The sequence below is a fragment of the Apodemus sylvaticus genome, chromosome 11 (genome assembly GCF_947179515.1).
Source record: "Apodemus sylvaticus chromosome 11, mApoSyl1.1, whole genome shotgun sequence".
Taxonomy (NCBI): domain Eukaryota; kingdom Metazoa; phylum Chordata; class Mammalia; order Rodentia; family Muridae; genus Apodemus; species Apodemus sylvaticus.
Genome location: NC_067482.1, coordinates 87,311,440 through 87,332,331, shown reverse-complemented (window position 1 = coordinate 87,332,331; position 20,892 = coordinate 87,311,440). Strand labels below are relative to the sequence as shown.

Sequence of the window (20,892 nt, the reverse complement as noted above, 5' to 3'; positions counted from 1 at the left end):
CTGTAAACTGAAGTTTACCTTGTTCCAAGATTTAGCTTCCTTTGTGATTTGTATGTCATAAAATATACTTAGTACCTTCCTAATCAGTTCAAATGCTTTTCTGGAAACCCCACACTTTCCAGGAAGCTTCTTTCTATGCCCACCAAGGGGAATGTACTTCAGAGAAGTTGTCATTAGTGAAAGAACCCTTCAGGTTCAGGCACAGACCTTGTCTAGAATTAGTCGTGAGATATAATCTACCTTTAACAGTCCCCATCATTTGCTTAAAAATAATTTCTACAAATGCACCAACCTAAAATTCATCAGCAAGAGCCTCATTGATACTGAATAGTCTTGCTACCATGAAGCCAAAGGCTTTTTGATGAATGTGTTAAAGAATCAATGATCAAAACATAAATCATATTGAAATTAGAGACAGTTTATCCAGGTTCTTTGTTCAGTTCATGGGACACACTGTGATAGCATGATGTTGTCTCTGCCCTCCGCGGGCAGAGCCTCCTGCGGGGTTTGGTGGTGACTTCCTTATTCAATGCTTGCTGTAGTCTCCACCCTCAGGCTCTGGTTTTGTTAATGCCAGACATGAAAATATCCAGGAAGCCCATGAACCCAGGACAACTTAGGAACAGTTTTTAGAAATACCATCTTAAAGAAATTCCGTCAGAGTTCCCATGCGTTCCAGCCTGTTTTCTTTCCCAGCTACCACTGGTCTGGGGCAAGACAATGAACTCCCAGAGGTTTCAGAAGCATGCTTGTGGAACTGACTCCACCACATGGTGTCAGTGTTCCCACAAGGACAAGGAGTCAGGCGTGGCCTAGCCTAGAAAAGCTCAAGAAGGCTGTTTCTGGAACATTCGCAGATCGCTAATAAGAAAATATACCCTGAGGGCTGAGCCATGTGCTTGTCGGGTAGAACTAACTTTTGTTAGAAATCAATTTTGTATAGACTATAGCTTTATATTATTTATTCAAAATTATAAAATGAATAGCAGATGGGAATTTAAAAAAATATATCTTTTATTTATTCTTTGAGAATTTCATGCAGGCATACAGTAAAATTTTATCATATCCATACCACTCCCCTACTCTAACTCCTCCAAGACCACAGTGAACTTAATCGCTCCGAACTTAGCCCCCTCTTAGTCTTTTTACCCATGGCGTCCAATCTGTGCCTGTAGTATGTGGGTGAGCAGACTGAGAAGCCCATCAAATGCTCCAAGTCACTTTGAGCCTTTCTTAGTGGTAGAGTCACTTTGACACACACACACACACACACACACACACACACACACAGTGGCAGGTTTGATTTCTTCCTCCTACATTTAACATCATAGGCTTAAAATTTTGCCCTGTTTTCATAGCAGTGATAAGGCTGGATGTGCTTCCATAAAAGGAAGCTGGACATCCAGCTGAGTTGAAAGCCCTAGCCTAGCATCCCAGACGCTGGTTCCATCTGCAGTGCAGACAGGGAAGGACTCTGGGCTGTCTGTATCTGTTGGAAGTTGGACTCTGACTTAAACATAGTTCTCTGACCTCCTAGAGCTGACTTTCCCTGTGTTGGGTGGATTCAAAATCACCACACCCAAAGTTTTTAGGAAAAGTAAGTGATACTGAGGAGGGGGGACACTGTATAGGCTCTCCGCCATTTCTTGAAGAAGTTCATGTATCTGTCACTTCTTACTGTTGACTCATGCAGGCCCCCGTCGCCAGCATGCTTTCCTTTGGAAGTTTTTTGTTTGTTTGTTTGTTTGTTTGTTTGTTTGTTTTTAATGGAGCCAGCAGAAGAATTAGTTAATCAATGCATCTGGGAATTTTATGGCTTTCAGAAGACTATGTTACTACACTGATTCCCAGAAGGGCATGCCCCTGCCAGAAACAAATACCATTTCCTCATGAAGCTCAGCTTTGCATTTCTTTTCCCATGGCTCAGTTGTGAAACACTTATACATCAGAGGTATATAAACCTCAATACACAGTTGAAAGGAATTATCAAATATTTTTTCCTCTTACTTGTGAAAAGTAGTAATCAAAATGTTCACATTAGGCTGATGAGATGTCTCAGCATGTGAAGACACTTATTGACAAGTATGAGGACCCTTTCCCTCTATCTCCCCTCCCTCTCTCCCTTTTCCCCCTTGCCTCTTTCCCTCCCGTTTAAAAACTGGAAAGGTTTATCTTAGGCCACATTTTGAATACATGGTTGATTAGCCTGTTGCTTTTAGACTTATGTAAGGTAGCTGCCCATTGGGAAAAAGTGTCAGAGATTACTTATCTCTTGGTGGCCAGGAACCCAAGAAAGCAGAGGATGAGATTCAGATATCCCTATCAAGGGTATTCTAGTAATCTAAATGTCTTCACCGAGCCCCACCTTGATACTGCCATCACCTCCCACTAAGAAGTAAGCCATGGGTTTTCAGATGCTACTCCATACCCCACAATGGCTGATGCTTAGCTTGTAATATGTAGCAGAGTCTGAAAAGGTGATTCACCATAGTTAACGCTGAGTGGAAAAAAAGCACAGAGCTTTAGCTTCTACCAAAAGCATAATATTTATAGGGATGTAGGGGGTAGAAAATGTCCCTTTAAACACTAATTTACTCTCTGTTCCCTTAAAAAATGATCTGCTATTTCTCACATCCTTAGTTCTCCCTGGGCCTTCTCCCTATTCTTGAACAGATGAATATAGAGCTTGACTCTCTCTTGGTTGTGTGTTCATTGGTTTAAGTTGCTTTAGATACTAGGGAGGGGTGACTTGAAGATCACTGAGCCCATGATCATTTTTATCCAGGAAATAGTCAATCGTACTACCCATGCCTAAACAGAGACATAGGATGCTCCTTGCCTCCCTGGGCGACTCTTCCACCCCAACCCATTATTAGGACATCTGGTTCCTGCAGGGAGAACACAGAACCTCACGTTGTGAAACAGCCCTGTTGCCCTCTTCTTGCCAGGGCTGATTCAGCCATCTTGCTGGACAGTCAGTGCAGCCACCTCGAACTTTGGGTTTGTGGTCCTGATGCAGCTCCTCTACAGCTAGAGAGCCTCCTTGGCTCAGGGCCTAGCAGATCTGGCTACCTGGGCAGGGACCACCCCACTTCTCTAACTCCACCTCTTCTTATGATGCTCCTGCAGACTTCTGGTGCACATTTACTTGTGCCTTGATCTAGATCTGCGTGGATACCGGCTTCCTGTGCTATGGTGTCTTTTTAGAGAATTGTAGAATCTTTGTTCTCATCTCTCAGCAACTATCCTATCTCAGACCACTTGCTATCTTCTTCTAACCCTCTGGATTTATTTTCATTTTGTACCCAGAGAATAGTAGGCGCTGGGCCAGCGGTGCTGTGCACAGACTTTTTTTTTTTTTATACAATGAGTTATTTCTTCCTGAAGATGTCTGACGTTGGGTTGTATGCCTGCCAGCTCTCTTGTCTACTTTCTCCCTAGGCTAAGCAGCCAAGGCAGACCAAGTAGGGCAGTTGTGCATTAGCTGACAGCATCTAGCTCCAGCTTTTCTGCAGTCCTGGAGTGAGTTCATCTCTAGGGTTTGGGGCCTTGGACCGGATATAGATATCCTGTCACATGGATGTCCACTCTTACAGCATCTTTCAGAGCTCCCAGAATTCCCCGCTGCTGCATGTACCTTCCATATTATTCCCTATTGGCCAGCATTTGTTGTGACTTCCAGGTTGAATCATGTTTTATTGATTTTTTTTTCCCGTTTTAAGTGAGACCCAGGTTGACCTTATCTCCTACCGTGAGCAATGGTTACAGGCTGTGGATTCATGACTGAGGAGACTCAGAGGTCCTCAGCATCCTCCTCCTGTGTGCAGGCTCCTGAGGGTCCTTCTGCACTTTAGAAATGCTCCTAGCCCAAATTCATACTGCTGAGGACAAACAAAGACCCCCACCCATCTCCCACAGCTCACAGGCTTAATACTTAGTATTTAGTCCCATTTATACTGTATCATTTCTTGTTAATCTCTGAGAGTCTCAGGAAATAAAAGTGTTGTTGCCTCTCTAAGCCCAACCCCTCTGATGCTAGGCTTCCCTGTCCCTGAGCTCATGTCTGCTCTAAAGTTGCATTCCCCCACCCATGGTAAGGACACTTTTGAACATGTATTCTTTAACCAGTCTCCATAAACAGTACACAGTATTTTTTGTATAGTTTAACAAGTGAGGACTCCTTTATTAAACTGACAAATGGAAATTATATAAATTTATCTGTAAAATATGATGTTCTTATACAAATAGACTGTGATATAAGCTGAATCAAGGTAGCATCTCTATTAATATCACAGATGGTTTCTATGGTTAAAGCTTTTAAATTTTCCATCAGCACTTTTCAAACATATAAAATATTATTAAATATAAGAAGTATAAGTATAATCACCATGAAGTCAGCTTTTATTAATTTATCAGCTTATATTAAATATAAGAAGTATAAGTATAATCACCATGAAGTATAATAAGTCAGCTTTTCTGAAGTGATTTATCTTCTCTTTTATTTTATTTTATTTTTTTATTTTTTTTATTTTTTGAGACAGGGTTTCTCTGTGTAGCTCTGGCTGTCCTGGAACTCACTCGGTAGACCAGACTGGCCTCGAACTCAGAAATCCACCTGCCTCTGCCTCCCAGAGTGCTGGGATTACAGGCGTGCACCACCACTGCCCAGCTGTGATTTATTTTCTAATGTCTGGTCTTGATTCATGCTATAAGAACAATTAATATTGATAGGGTAAAAAATTGAGGAAGGGAGACAGAAAAACACCTGAAGGAAATAATAAAACATGTAAAAATGAAGAACAGCCAGCCACCCCGTAGTAAGCTTCCACACTGGCATGCCTCCCTGTACCTTCCTCTCCGTGGCCTCTGACGCAGTCTCATTGCTGGCACTTGACTGACCCTGTGCTGATGCTGTGGGCCCGAGGCTATGGTGCTGAGATGGAAGCCCATTCTCCACACTAGGGGTCCCTCATAAGGAGTGGGTTACTCCCAGGGGAGAGGGGGGCGGACTGGACACATAAGCTCAAGTCTTCTCGTGAATTCCCACTCCGAGTCTTCCCTGAGGGGAGCTCTAACGTAAGGGGACACCAGAACTTCCAACTCAAATGCAGAAAAGTTTAAAGGACATGGAGACAAGCGGCTAAGAAGTCAAATTTCCAGTTCTTCAGCCATATTCTTTTGTGATTTGGAAGCTTGCCCTTACACGTTTAATTTTGACCATGGTGTACATGTGTGCATACATGCGTGAGCATGCACCTGGGATGTAAATATGTGTGGCAAGTGGTTTTAATGACTACTATTGGAAACACACATCCAGAGATAGGTTGAATGTATGACCTATCACCGCTCCATACCTGACCTCCACTGTGTGGTGAGAAAGATCAAAGAATTCTTTTTATGTCACAGTCAGAATGACTGGCTTGTAGCTTGGCTAAGAGTGCTTTAGGCTGTGGATGAAGCCATGTACCTGTAATTAGAGAGCAAAGCTCCTTTGAAGGGTGCCTCCCATAAAGCTGTGTGATAGTTCCTGCCATGCCCCCCCATGGAGCTAGGTGTCTCCTTTGGGGTGATAACTGAGTGGAGCTTTCAGAAGGATATTTCACCAGGGATGACATTGAGATTCATGCTGAGATAATTTGGTAAATTTGGACAATAACTACTTCACGGATACTCTGGGAAGATTCTTTATTTTTTTTTTGAAAGGAAGAAAGATCTCAAAAAGTAAAAGGGTAAGAAAGGAATTGTTTGGCTTGCTCACTTGAAAACATAGTTATTTATTGTTATTTATCAATGAATGTATTCTAACTTTTTGCCTAAGGATTTTAAGTAAAACTATACATTTAATCATAATTCCTCAGTTACTGTATTGTCTTTAATATTTGTTTTCTTTTAGCATAATGGATTTCTGTCTTAGATGGACTAGAAGCATTTCATATGTGTTTTTTGTGTATGTATATTTATGTGTATGTGTTTGTATATGTTTGTATGTATGTGTGTCTGTGTGCATGTGTATATTTACATGTGTATCTGTGTGTGGTTTGTGTCTTTGTGTTTATATATGTATATGTGTATTTGTGTGTTTTTTATGTATGTGTGTGTTTTTGTGGGTATGCATGTGTATATTAATGTGTGCCTGTGAGTGTGTGAATGTGTATTTGTATGTATATATATATTTATATATATATGTGTGTGTGTGTGTGTGTTAGTATATGTGTATTTATGTGTGTATATTTGTAAGTGTATGTGTGTATGCACCTGTGTTTTTGTATGTGGTGTGTGTGTGTATGTGTGTGTGTGTGCAAATTATGAGGCTTCTTCCAGTTTCACTCTCTATTTAAAGTGATGTGACTCTTCTTTGTCATGTGCAGATGGGAAGGCATTGAATCCTGGCAATTTCCTTATTGATGTAAGTTGTCCTCCAGAGAAATCTTTATAAATGGATCCAGATAAATGCCTCAAGTGAAGTCTAAACAAGTCGAATAGATGGCTTAAATAAGTGGTGGTCTGTCTATGTTCCGTTAAATCAAGTATGACTCTATTTAGTATGTAATACTCCATAGATATCTGCCTCTGAGTATTTATTTATTAACTTGGGATGAGGAAGGAGTTTGGACTGTGCAAAAAAAGCCATGAACTCTCATAAACTATGTATACAGTCATTTGTCATTATTATTAAAACTTTATCTTCTGTGTACTGTATATCAATGAGACAGCCAAACAGTGATAATTGAGTTCCTCTTTCCAGCCATCTACATGTGTTTGACTGTGCCAAAATCTACCTCTGCTTTTTGTTGTTTAGTTTATCTTCTAACTTCAACAAGCAATTGCTGCCTGTGCTTTCTTTTAAACATTGGTGCCATTTGGTAGTACATAAATAAATGGATTTAATGATAAAGGGCAAGCACCATTTACTATTATTTTTCTTACTAATAATATAGTTTTTAATCCCAATTGCAATGAATAGCGCAGTAGCTGGAAACTAGAGTAGAACCATCAATTATATTTAATACTATATTCAAAGTATAGACAACGAGGACTGATTTTTGGTCCAGTTTGTTAGTATTTGTATCCTAAAGCAGATCACAGTGCTTCAGCAAAGCTATGATGCAAACAGAAAAGAAAGGACTTATTATTTCTGAAACTTCTGTCACAGTTGGACAGAATGCAGAGATCTGGAATGAGGCTCTTTTCTTAAAAGGATAGAGCAATATACTCAATTATTATCTTGTGTTCAGGGAAAACTGCTAGCACCCATTCCTCTCCAAAAACTACAGTCTGCACCCATGGGGACTGATGTCAGGATAACCAGGCATGTTGAGCAGGACCCAGGTGTTGCTGATGAGGCCAGCTTCACTACAGTGTTGAGAATATTGGTTCTCAAGAAAAAGATGCTATCTCATGGCCTGCAGAGAATATAGATGGCAGAAGCAGAGGAGGGAAAGCTACAAACTAATCACCAGGATGCTGTTTTGGTTTTTGTTTCTTTTTGATTTTCTTTGCGAGCCATTCCCCCAGGTCTAGTGTTTCTTTACAATATGACCTCTTTCACTGAACATTGTAATGGCAGTTGTGTTACTTTCTTTCTGACACTCTTGAGCCTCTGTTTCATGGCCTCACTTGCTAGATACCATGAGGTCTACTCCCCTGTGGTTCACAGTTAGTGGTCTGTCCTTATCTTCTCAGATCCAGGGGTCAACCTCAATCAACTTCTACTTAGGGAAGTATTTTAAAACTCTGACATGGTCTTCTTCAGGTTTTCATTTCTAGGCTAACATCCATGGCTTTCAAACAGCCTCTCACAGTGGCCACCATAATAGAGAAAGATAGGCTGCTATAACAAGTATGTCTCCAAAACCCAGAGGCTGGGATCATACTCTCTCACAGTGCCTGAGATGTTGCAGTAGTGAGACACGGAGGCGGCAGCCTCTTATCACAAAACCCAGTTCCAGGGTGACTCTTGTTGAATGTTTCTCTAGAGAAAACAAGCCTGGAAATACATGCATTTTATTGCACAGTTTAAGAATACAAGTGTATTCTTAAATACCTTTTGTATAGCTACAAAAGAACCTGGGAGATGATAGCATTTGGCTTAGCACAGATGTTGGGATAAAATAAAGGGAGAGATGTTGGGTGCACTGCTGGAGGAATCACCATTACCTTTTAGTGAATTGAAGTTGCCCAGATCTCCTTTCTATGTTTGCCTATGCTGTCCCTCACTTCCCTTTCCTGGTGACAACAAAGTGGAAGATTGGAAGAAATATTTTGAGTTTAGTAGCTACTTTGCTAATTTACTTTGTAGGAAGATAAAAACTTGCCTATGTGGCTTCAAGTAATTTAACATGCTGGTAAAAAGAGCAACAATCAAGACATATTCAACAAGATTTTTTGAAATGCCATATAGCTCCAGCCAGCATCTCAGCAATGAGTTGTTATCATTCAGGAAAGGTAGGATGAGATAATGTTCACACATGTCTTAGTCTGAGATATTCCTTCTGATTTCTATGCCATTCTATCTTATGAAGAAATTATATGCGAGTAATCCAGTTAACAATAATAAGTAATTGTTAGCAGGAAAACAAATTCAACAGGGATATAGTGGAAAGCACAGTAATATAACCTCAAAAAAGATCAATTTTTGTGACCATTTATTTATTCTTTGGGTCTCTCTCTAAACTTGGTCTATATTTGGTAAAACATCTACATTCCAGGACACACAGAAGACGACAAGCCAGAATCTAGATCTACAAGTGTGTAAACTTAATATTATGAGTACAAAACTATAGCAACTCTCTAAGGATTTTAATGTATATAATAATGAGCCTTCCTAATGAGGGCACTGACCCATGCTGTTTATTCTGTAGAATCTTACTGTCCAGCTGCAACTGTAGGTCTGAGCTGGAGAACACTGGTGGGTCAGCCAGAATATTTCCCTTTCTGGCCAAAGAAACAGAAATGCCCCTCAGCCCATCCCTGTCCTCTGTGTCTCCAAAGCTATCAGGTCCCTCCTGCATCTGTTTTGAGGAGGGGAGAAGATACTGCCTCCAGGCTGATTAGTGCTTCCATTAGCCTGCGTATAAAGCTCCTTTCAATTTCACAATATTTTTGGCCTTTGCCAGCTTCTCTTTAACAACAGAAAAAAAGTACTCCAGGAAGCTAGAGGCCAGCAAAAAGCTTAAAGCAGTGATTTGACAGCACTTAAAAAATTACCAGGAAAGCCTTGAACTTTATTCCTTTGTCTCTTGCTTTTGGTTTGGCAAATGTGACAAGATGTTGAAGAGAGAGATGGTTTCTATACATAATCAGTGAATGCTGCAGTGATACATGCTGGAGCAGCTGGCAAGACCTCGTGAGGCCAGACATGGGGGTGGGAGGTAAGCCTTGCCACTGACTACATTTGATTCACACTAAATCCCCGGGTCATCTGAGAAGTCCACGTCAGAGCAGCTGTTGAACAGCCGTGGATGTAAACACCCTTCTACTGTGGCCCAGACTAGATTTTTTGACTTACCGTTGAAATGGCCCTTCTGAAATTCTTTCCTGAACCAGAAATTAGCTGCTCCCCTGGAGCAGTCGCCATGCCTACTCTTCTGTCTGTGTCTCGCAGCCAATCCTGGAACATTTTATCGTAAAGGCAGCCTTACTATTTCAGACTTTAACAGTTTCCTCAAACACTGTCTAAACCTTTATGGCAAAGTTGCAGTGTGTAAATAAGACATTAATGGTTTTTTTTTTTTTGAGTCAATGTATATTTTCCCAAAGATCTTATGATATGTGAGCTACACATGGCTATAAAGCCAGATCAGGTCACTGAGGACGTATCTGCTGATGTCCCTGCAGGTGCCGGTCTTGGTGTGCACGTGGGAGCACTGCTATGCTGTGTCCCAGCATGCCTTGCTGAGTTCTTGATCTTGGCTACAGCGAGGCTGATTAGCACCTTTTCTGCTTTTTTAAAGAAAGACCATGCTCATGTCCTAATCAAGGAAGCTTGGACTTTGCCTCTGTAATTTCTTTCTAGTATGAATGCTTTTCATTTTATATTAAAGCCTGGCAATATGTACTTGAAGAAACAATAGAACATGGTAGACATTGCTGAAGGTAAGCTAAAATTGACCTTAAATGTATTAGTATCTTCTTGATTATGAAATATACTATATCATGAAGACTACACACTGTCTTGATAGAAAGGCTTGTTTTTTTTATATTTTTTTTTATTTTTTGAGATTATAATATGATTACATGATTTCCCCTCCCCTTTCCTTTCCTCCCTCCAAAATCTCCAACATACTCTGCCTTACCCCCTCTCAAATTTGTGGTTCTTTCTTCATTAATTCATTAATTTTTATGTATACAAGGTGTGTATATATAATTCATTTGTAAATACAGAAGTTTTACTTGCTTAGTTTATCAGTTAGTAATGTTGCTTGTATGTCTGTTCTTAGGGCTGACCTGTTGGTGTTGGATAACAATTGGTGTGCTGTTCCTTAAAAAAGACTATTTCTCCCACTCTCGGTGCTTCTTAGTTGCCTGTAGTTCTTTGTGTAAGTCTGAGGTCTTTCTGGCTGTCACTCATCCACGTTAACATTTCTGTTGTACTTGTTCTCCTCATTTTTAGATCATGTTAGTGAGACTTTATGGTTATAGCTTCTGATATTTCCAGGATGCTTACATGGGTACATTTGTGTCACACATACCTTGGTGGTGACCAATAGCTCTCTAATTAGATTCAAATCTGCAAGAGTGAAATCCAATAGGATATTGGAAACCTAGCCAACTACATAGGGCTATTGAGGTCAGGAATCTTGGAGAAGAACCTAGAGCTACCACTTTATTAAACCCACATAGGCTCTCACTGTGTTCCTTGTTCCTGAAGCAACAGAGAAGTGATTTCCTCACCTCTCACCAAAGAAGCTTATCTTTGCAACAGACAGAGACCATTATAGAAAACCACATGGAATCAAAGTGCAGAGCTGGAGAGCCCAGCACCAGTGGAAAACAATCTACAAAACAGGTCCTACACCTAAGATTTAGGGAACATTGTGAAAGAGGGGACAGGGAGAGTTAAGAGGCAGAGGATCCTGACATTAAATCTCTTTTTTTAAACCTCAGAATAGGTTTGCCAGTTTCTCTGCTTTCCTAGCTAGGCCAGTGAAACTCTTAAAAAGGCAGACTAAGTGTGGTTGGTGAAACTTGTTTTAATTTTCTGTAGTGTCTGAAAGGGGATGTTCGTGTGTATCTTAGCCTCAAACATTTAGTGTGCCACTGGGTCAGAGACTGAAGCTAACACACAAAATTTATGTACATCTTGGTTTTCTGTGATTTCATGGGAAATTGGCAGTAATCAGTGAATTAAAGTTGGAAAGGTTTGGATATGTTCAGACAATGAGGAGAGTCCAGATCTCATGGTAGTTTATGCCTAAATGGCCTGAGGATTTTAGTTAGCTCAGAGATTCTCCTTACTAGTCTCATTCTGTTTTGCTCTGAGGGTATTTATTGGTCATATCAGTAAGGGGAGAATAGCTAGTGCTACTTGGGGGTGGGAGACTGATGACTCTCATCTCTAATCAAAGGCTCTCTGTCACTTCAAAACTCGGCATCTAAAAGAGTTTCCACTTAATTTCATGTCTGGTGACATCCCAGCTCTAAGACCCAATATTTTATGTGGGAAAAAAATAGAGCATACTTTCCCCAAAGACAGTAAACTTTGACCAGAAGTAGAGCCTTTGAGTTCTGGAGCTCAATGTCACTCCTTGACGTTGAGTACACATTGTTGGTTTTCATCTTTATAAGGAATCAACTAGATTCTTTGTGAAATGACACCTAGAGTTTGTTCCTCTTTTCCCACCTCCAGTCCATAAAGCTGTGGAGCAATTGTGCTTCCTCCTGGAGAACTGCTTGTCTTTACACCCTCCAGCAGGGAGTTGTTAGCTGCTGAGGACTCCCCCAGGAAGTTATAAAGATGTTGAGGACAGTCAAGGTACCTCAGGGGGAATGTGACCATTTTAAAGTGATTGCGATAGTCTCTGGAACTGCTGTGTGTCAGAGGTCTTACTAGAATACTGACTGCTGGGTATCCTAGACTGGGATGAGAACAAGAGACAGGCAAAGCCTACTATCTACCTGACATCTGGAATTGAGTCAGAATCTGGGCAGGATCTGGTTCTAGAAACCATCCTGAACCTACCTGCCATGCTAACACAATTCAACTTTTAAAAATTAATTTATAAAATCTTCAAAGAGTATTATTTTTAAATTAATTCAAATTTTTTTATTCAGCAAAATAAATGAGATTCATGCATTAAAAGAAACCAAAATAAAAACAATTACTACATAAAACACTTTTTAAAAGGCCCTCCAAAAAAAATCCTATATGAGGAAATAAAATAAAGCTTAAAAAGATACAAAATGCATATTGTATTGAAAATGGTAAAAAGTAGTTATCTAATAATCATATAACAACAAAGTTAAAATCCAAGTGAAATACTCAGTGCTTTGGATCTGGAGAGATAGCTCAGAGGTTAAGAGCACTTGCTGCTCTCACAGAGGACCTGGAATTGTTTCCTAGCTCTTATATGACAGCTCATAACTCTCTGAAAGTACAATTTCAGGCGATCTGGTGCCCTCTTCAGACCTCCTTGTCCATCAGACACACATATGGTATACATTTATACATGATCGAACCAGACCAAACGTCAGAACTGAGAACAGGAAATGGATCCAAAGTGCTACCTCTAACCAAGATGCTATTTGCAATTGATATGTGTCTTATAAAATGTTTTAAATGAAATAGCTGCATAGAACTTCATATAGGGCACAGGACATTTTAAGGACTAAGGTAATCTCACAGGCTTGTTGCATGATTAGTTAGGCAAGCATAGTTAGCAGTGAACACTAAGGACATAGGGAGTGAAGGCACATGATTAGACAGGGTAGACAAAAGAGAAGCAATTTCGAATGCATTGTTCTGAGAATGGCTTTAGTGATACTGCAATGCCAAGCAATATAGGAGTTGGCAATATATGCCAAGAAATATAATATAGAGTTTAGTGTTATTCTCCACTGAGTGTAACCAACCTCCCTAATGATAGAGCATGTGAGTTTGTGCCCATACTATGTGTTAAATATGCACAAGTGTGTGTGTATGTGTATGTGTGTGTGTGTGTGTGTGTGTGCAAAATAAGCTGACTTTATAGATAACTAAATTAAGCAACTGGATGATCCTGGTGTCTATGTTTCTGGCTACATGTTTCTGACTACACACTACTGGCAAGAAAAATTGAGGTTGGTACGCTGTTGAATTTGGAGATAGCTGAGTCAACTTGGTACCAGTAAAACATCTCCACAGCTCTAGTCATTGAGTGAGCAAAGTTCCTTTTCTGGTTTGCTTCTTATATTTCATTTACCAGAACCCTTAGGTCCTGTGTTCTTGAGGTTTTCTAAGGACAAGATGGAGGCAACTTATAGAGGAAAGAGTTGTTGGGGGGTTGCTTATAGTTTCACATGGTTAGTTCATGACCATCATAACAGGAAATATGGCAGCAGACAAGTGCACAAGGTGGTGGAAGGTAGCTGATATCTTACTTGTTAGGACAACAACCACAGACTGAGAAACAGCTAATTGGAATGGTATGGGTTTTGAAACCTCAGAGCCCACCTAATGATACAACTTCCTCCAAGGCTATGCCTCTCCAACCCTCCTAATCCTTCCCAAACAGTTCTATTAAATAGGAACCAAGCATTGGAATAGTTGAGCATATGGGGAGCCTTTTCAAACCATCAAAGTTTTTGTAACTAATGTCAAAGATACCTAAGGCTAAATTTCTTTCTCAGCAAATTGAATAGTAAAATTTATGATTGACCAAAGTAACTAGGTGGTTGCTTCCTCCTATAAATGTCTTCGTATGTATTTCTTTTCTTGAATTAAAACAGTTATTTGGTAAGGTCTTGCTATCTCAGGCTAGCCTCAAGCTCACAATCCCAGAGCCTGGAATTAAATTGCAGGTACATGCTCCATGTTCAACTGTGTATTTATTTTACATATGTGGAATGAGTAGGTCACTGGGAACCTAATCCACAGGTTTAAATGTGAAAGCAGAGTTTCCCCGAGCCTCAAGCACCATCCGTTCATTCCAGGAGATGTAAGCTCATGAGCCTTTCGAGTGCTGAGGACAAGGCAGTGATTAAATCAAGAGACAGTCACTGTCTTCACAGAGCCCACACATAAATGGGAGAGAAAGATAGACAAGGCATTGCATCGTCATAATCACTTGCATTTTGAATGCTCCCTATGTACCAAGAACTCCTCCCTGCTTGATTACATGTAACCCATGTAGTTCACAGTGATAGCTCTGTTATGTGGGGGCTATTCACTTCCGTTTCAAAAGAGAGACACTGTTACAGAGACAAATTGAAACTTGCCCACGGTTAAGTGGCAAAGCCAGAAATCAAAACCCAGACAGGCTCTCCCTAGTTTGTGGCTTTGTCTTTCTCTGCATTGACTTTATGTGGGACACATCCCCGGTGACTTGAGCTGTAGCTAAAGATCAATGTGAGTGATGGTACAGCTCAGACATGGCTGCCTTTTGTTTCCAATCCAAAATTAGACTTCTATTCTCTAAGTGTCTTTTCTGCATAGACATTTCTTCACTTCTTTTTCTATTAGGAAAGTCTTGGACAGTAGATGATTGAAAGAAAATGGGTATGTTATTAAGGTAATTTCTTAAGAATGGGAATTGTTTGTAGAAACCAACAATTTCAAGTGTTTGGTGGGAGATATATATTTGTTCACAAGCTACTGTTGTCAAGTCCTACACTGTTGGCCTGAGAGCCTTCAAAGCATAGCACTTTCAATATACCATTACATTTTCAAACAATTTCCAAAGGTTAGAAGCTGTTTGGGCAAAAGGGTATTCTGTGTAATAACACACCATGATATATCACAACTTCTACAGGGAGATGCTTTATTTTTTATTAATTATTTTCTTTTGCAGAGGGAAATTGAAAATGGAAGGTTGATAAGGAAGGACGGGGAAATGAATAGAATTGTTGTCTCTGATGTGAAATTCACAAAGAATCAATAAAAATTATTAGAAAAGGAGAACCTGGCAATGGGAGAAATAACTCTCAGTGGTAACCCAATGTTCTTCTTGGCCATTGCAGCACACCGCATCAAGAGCTTGTCTTTGCAACCTCTGAGAACTCAATCCCATGGCGTGTTAAAGTTTTAAGATGTCTGATGTGACATGTTAAAGCTTTAAGATAGCAGATTTAACCTACCATTTAGATAAAAATACCAATTGATTCTAGTCACTAACTGTTCTTAAAGGTTTAGATTATTTCATGGTTGAGCTGCACCCGGGAAACTGTAATGCTATGGTTGTCTAAACTAGACCTGAAAATGGCAATACCAACAAAATAACAGTGCCGACATGAGTGGGGGAACTCACAGCAGGCCCCATCCCTACTGAGGAGCTATAGGCAATTATTGACTTCAGAGAGAAGGAGACTTCCATCTGCTCTTGGGATGAGCTTCTGATAGGTGGTCCAGTCCCAAGCAGCCCTAAACACATACATCTGAGCGACTGCAAATGAACTCAAGAGGTTGTGTGTGTGTGTGTGTGTGTGTGTGTGTGTGTAACAAAAATAAAGCAAAAGAGGTCATGAATTTGAGAGGTTTAGGGAGAAACACAGAAGGAATTACAGGGAGGCACAAATGATGTAAATACAGTCCTCGCACACGAGATTCTAAAAAAACAACAAAAAAGCATAAAATGTATTCCTAGGGGAATAGCAGGAAGAATCTTGCTCTAGTACTTCATGTCTGCCAGTAGAAAAAAAATGACACTAGAAGATGGAGTGGGTGGTTCCAAGAAGACGGAAGAGCTTACTAATAAGGTGTTTCTTCCTCTACAGGGCTGCGTAACAACACCCAACTCACCATCTTTGCATTCTCGGTCCCTAACACTGGGCCCCTCCCTCTCTCTGGGCAACATCTCTGGAGTGTCTATGAAGTCCGACATGAAGAAGCGCAGAGCCCCTCCCCCTCCAAGCCCAGGACTGCTGTGTCAAGACAAGGGATCAGAAAAGGTAGGTAGACCGCACCTCTCATGACCAAAGTGTCTTTCCACTGACCCAGTTAACTCCACTGCAGATCCTTGGAAATGCTGAATTCTTTACTCTTGAGGTTTTAACACAATGTGTTCAGGGTGAGCATCTGAGCTTTATTTAGAAGTAAAAGTGAGACACCACTCTGCTCCAGTAACTAAGCTAGGAAACTATTTTGGGGTCTTTGCTTCTTATGGACTCAATGCTTGTAGATTAACATTTGTTTTATTTTAGCACTGAAATTTTGGGGTGTCACAGAGATCACTTATGAGAAACTACATAAATAAAGGTACTCAGAGAAAGCTGTAGCTTGTGAAGGAAGCAAAGTATCTTATCTAGATGGTCCACATTATTCAGATTCACAGAAAGTGGAGACTTGTGCATATTCAGTTGTTATAAATATGATATGGGGTTTATTTCATAGGACCTGTATTAAGAAACCTTCCTTTTGTTTGTCTTCAGAGCAGGACAAAGCCTTCTAAAGTATTATGTCATCAGACAAGGCCCCACAGATCACATCCTAAGCAGTGAGCCACCTAACCTATGGTTTCTACTGTTCCTCTTTCCTTCAGCTACCTGCTGATACCTGGAAGCATTGCTTGAAATGTCTAGTCCTTTCTTCCCAGGAGTAGAGAGCCATGTGACACTATAAAATCTAATTTTATATTCTGACATTTCCAGTACAGCTAAGTGCACTCCCAAAATATTAAACAGAAAGTTCTAGAAAAAAATTATACATTTAATTTCCACACTCCTCTCTGTAGCATGATGAAATCTCACAGTCATACTCTGTCCTTCTAGAACATCAGCCATCCTTTTGCCCAGTATATCTATCTTGTGTCACTATCTGTTTACTGGTTGACAAGTGGCTGTCTCAATTATGACTGATTCTCATAACATCACAGCACTATACTCACATAATGTTTATTTATCTTAATTGCAGCCCAAAAGCTAAAAATAGTAATTGAAGCAGTTGGTATTTTGCCAAAGAGAACCTTTCATTAAATGCACAAGTGAAATGTTATTGAAAGTATAGATGTCTATGGAAATACAGAGTATGAGAGAGAGAGAGAGAGAGAGAGAGAGAGAGAGAGAGAGAGAGAGAGAGAGAGAGAGAGAGATTTAAGCATCTAAAAAATGTGATTGTGGAGGTGGTAGCTAGCTAGCTATCACTTCTCTTTTCCCAGCTCTGAACAAAGTACTGGGGAAAAAGCCCATGCAGTTTTATTTTTATGTACACACCCTCAACTGGATGAAGTGTAGAGAGTACCTCTGGGTACCTCAGCGGGGCTCTGGCTTCTGACTCTTCTGAGCTCTGCCTCATCATCCTGTGCTGAGGTGCAGCTTGAGCACGAGGGATGCCTCTCTCTTCTGGGCTGCTTTGTTTTATCTGACCCTGCAACCCAGATTCCAGGGCAGAAAGCACATCCTGAAACACGCGGAGTATCCTTTTATTCTTGATGCATTTTACGTTTTCTTTCCTGCCTGGAGCCTTGGCGTCCTTGGCGTCCTTGGCTCTGTCTCTGTCTGTGTCCTAACTCACAAGAACATCAGAACATCCTTACTCTTTAGGTGTGAATCATTTTTACATTAGTCAAAAGATGGCCTTTCTGACAACATTCTTAAATATACTAGAAACTATGTCCACTCCACCAAAACTTGAGGCTTTGCCAGTGTTCAGGTCTCCTTTTAATTTTTATTCATATCTCAGTTCACAGATGGTGCTATCAACACTTAGTACACATCTTCTCTCAGTTAAACCTTGCTAGAAATGACATCAAAGACATAAGCAGAAGTGTGTTGCTAGGGCCTTTCTAAATCAGGTCAAATATGCCACATGGATTAATCATCACAGTCTCTTTACTTCTCTCTCTATTGTCTGTCTGTCTGTCTGTCTTTCTCTGCCTGCTTGCCTGTCTGTCTACCTGTCCTGTAGATATCCTTATTTTTCAAGAGACCTTCTTAACCTTGTATATCAGAAACCAAATCAGAACCCCCATAGGCCCTTTAGTCATTTCAGTAGAAATTTATCTCAAAATTCTATAATACAACACATTTTAGAAGATGTTCTGATTTTTTTTTTGTCTCAGACACTCATTTCTTTTGAGAGTTTTGTGATAATACAGCTATGTTCTGATAAAAAGAAATTTAGTCCCAGAGGCACGTTAGTTTGTCCCACACTTGGTGGAACACTGGAGCTGCTATGTGAAGCTGTTTCCTGTGACCACAGTTCATCTCTTTAATCAGTTTACATTGTGTACTTTTTCATAACGCCCAGATGTATTGATAATGTTAGCCATTTCCAGCCACCCCCGAGATGCCTCTTTCCTTTTGGTTGGGGTAGATATTTTTTTAGCGATGAAAAATATGTGTTCCAGGACTAGGGTTATGTAAAAGCTTTTTCCTTCAATAAGAAACCCTAATGTGGTGGAGCATAGATGGTACATCAGCATCTCAGAATTGTTTTCTGCACAAAGATGTTATGCTTTGTTTTTCTGAATTTAATTTAGTTACTCATACTGGATAGTCTGCTGGAGCAGAAAAACATATAGTAACTGGAGAGTTGGGAACTCTAAATGGAAAATAAACAGTACATTCTCCCCCTGCAGAACGAGCAGAGGCCCTCTGCAGCTATAAAAGCTTCCCCTGAAATCTGTTTTATTTGGCACAGAATGAGTTGAGAAATTGGTTGTTGGAAACCATCTCCCTTTTAAAGTATGTGGGTAAAGTACAGATTGCATTTAAGCCTTTCCTATGAACACGCTTCTTTTTAAAATGAAATATATTTTGTTATTTACCAATTTCTGGGAACAGAACCCAAAAAATATGTTGTCCTGGTTGTTGGGAAGGACATCAGTTCCTTTTTATGAATTTCCTTCCATCTAAAGATAAGTTGTTTGTTTGAAAACCTAATTTATATGTAGCTGCTACTAAAACCAAAATACTGAATAAGAAGAAAATGTTTAGTTTCAGGACTTGGCCAGCTTATGACAATACTTAAGTTTTCATGTTTACATGACTATTTTTCTTATCAACTAGGTGGCAGAATTCAAAATTTAATTGTCAGTACCTTAAAGATAGAATAATCTTCCCACGTTCCATCTATCTGAAATGTAAAAAATATGTACATATATCTTTTACCTAATTAAAAACTCACGATTTGATCATCAGTATTTATGCTTGAAGGTAATTTTTAAGAACATTTCCTAACAATGTTGGAGCTGGAAAATAAACAATGCCACCTTTATAAAAATCTCCCTGCAGAGCATTTGGGAAGATGATTGGGCACAAGGGCATGATCTCTTTAGGAGGAGGATAGTGCCTTTCTTCAGAGTCCATTGCTCTGGCTTGCATCTTGACCCTAGGCCATAATGGTGAACTCTCAGGTAGAGGTGGGTGGAGAATGGAAGGGTATCATGACAGGGCTCTAGGATCTAGCCAGAGTTAGACCAAGTATACTTAAAATTCAAATTGTTTATGGCTACAAAATATCAGGTGTATGATAAAATGTCACCCTGAAACAGACTCATGTGTTCAAAATATTAGTACCTTTTCCCCTCTTAGTGATATTTTTTTTCACAGCTACGTTGATTAAAAAAAAAATAGAGACTGGAGGCTCCAGGGAGTTTAGAGGTCAGGTGAGGTGGGGGATGGGAACATCCATGTGGAGACAGGGGTAGGGAGGAGCTATGGGATATGGAACAGACAGAGGATGGACGGGGGTTGGGTGGGAATAAAATATGGAGCGTAAAAAATTAATCAATTAATTAATTAATTAAAAAATAATAAAACTTGAAGAAAAAACCCATAGCCTGCTTTGAAAAGAAAGGAAAAAAAATCAGTTGGTTCAAAGTTAAATATGAGTGACCATGGCTTGGTTTCTAGTTGTCCCAAATGATATGTTTCATGGTAAGATTGGTTACACAAACATTTAGTAGTCATAAAACAAAAAAGTCATAAATCAATGCATTCTTCCAAATGTTTCATCTGATTGCCTAAAGAATGTTAGGTCACATACAGAGACGGGTGATAGGTGATTGTTAGAAGCACTAACAGAACCCAAGATGATTTCAGCTCTGCAACTGCGGTGTCTAGTTCTAGACTCTCTAGAAAGCCTCATCAGCTAATCAGTCTTGCGAATCTTCACCATAGGTATGGCTTTTATTGTTAGTTTTTATCTTTGGTTTGTAACCACAAAGGACTGAGACACTAACCCCTACCCCATACCTTGTAAAGAATAGGGTTGCTCTTCCTCCCAAGCCCTGTTCATCGAGCAGGTAGAAAACTATTAACAAGACATTCTTCTTCAGGTAGTTTCCTTCCCCAGAAAAGACAGCAATGGCACCCCATATTCTGCTGATGCCTGCAGTTGCCCAACCCTGTGTGTATCACAGAGTGGTTCTCTCTGCTCAGTTTTCAGATGTTTACCAGATAATGCTGTTGTCAAATTTCAGTTATCATTATGGATAAATACATAATGAACAACTGTTCCCTCCTTATATCCCACCTTTTATGCCTACCAAGCTATATATTTCTTTGTTCCTGATAAAAAGAAAATGTTTTAAAGGTATTGAGACTTTCAGTATTCCATATTATTTGAATGTTGCATTCTAATACCCAGCACCACAGACTTCCAACATGACAGGGATTCTTGACATTATCTTGGGCTTTTAGCCTTGGGGTTTTAAAATAATTGGCAATGTTTACTATAAGAACAAAATGGTAAAGGCTTATTTTATGATCAGGTATTAGCATCACCCAAAGTAGAATTTTATGTGAATATGTTCCTTA

General features: G+C 39.9%; 1 protein-coding gene across 4 annotated transcripts in view; it reads left to right on the top strand.

The window, feature by feature from the left end:
• Positions 1-20,892, top strand: part of Cobl (cordon-bleu WH2 repeat protein) — a 230,842-nt gene that overhangs the window by 107,927 nt on the left and 102,023 nt on the right. For all 4 annotated transcript variants that reach the window (XM_052198908.1, XM_052198906.1, XM_052198907.1 and 1 more), the window contains one exon: positions 15,910-16,083. In XM_052198908.1, coding sequence (XP_052054868.1) covers positions 15,910-16,083 — 174 coding nt within the window. The remainder of the gene's footprint in view (positions 1-15,909; positions 16,084-20,892) is intronic.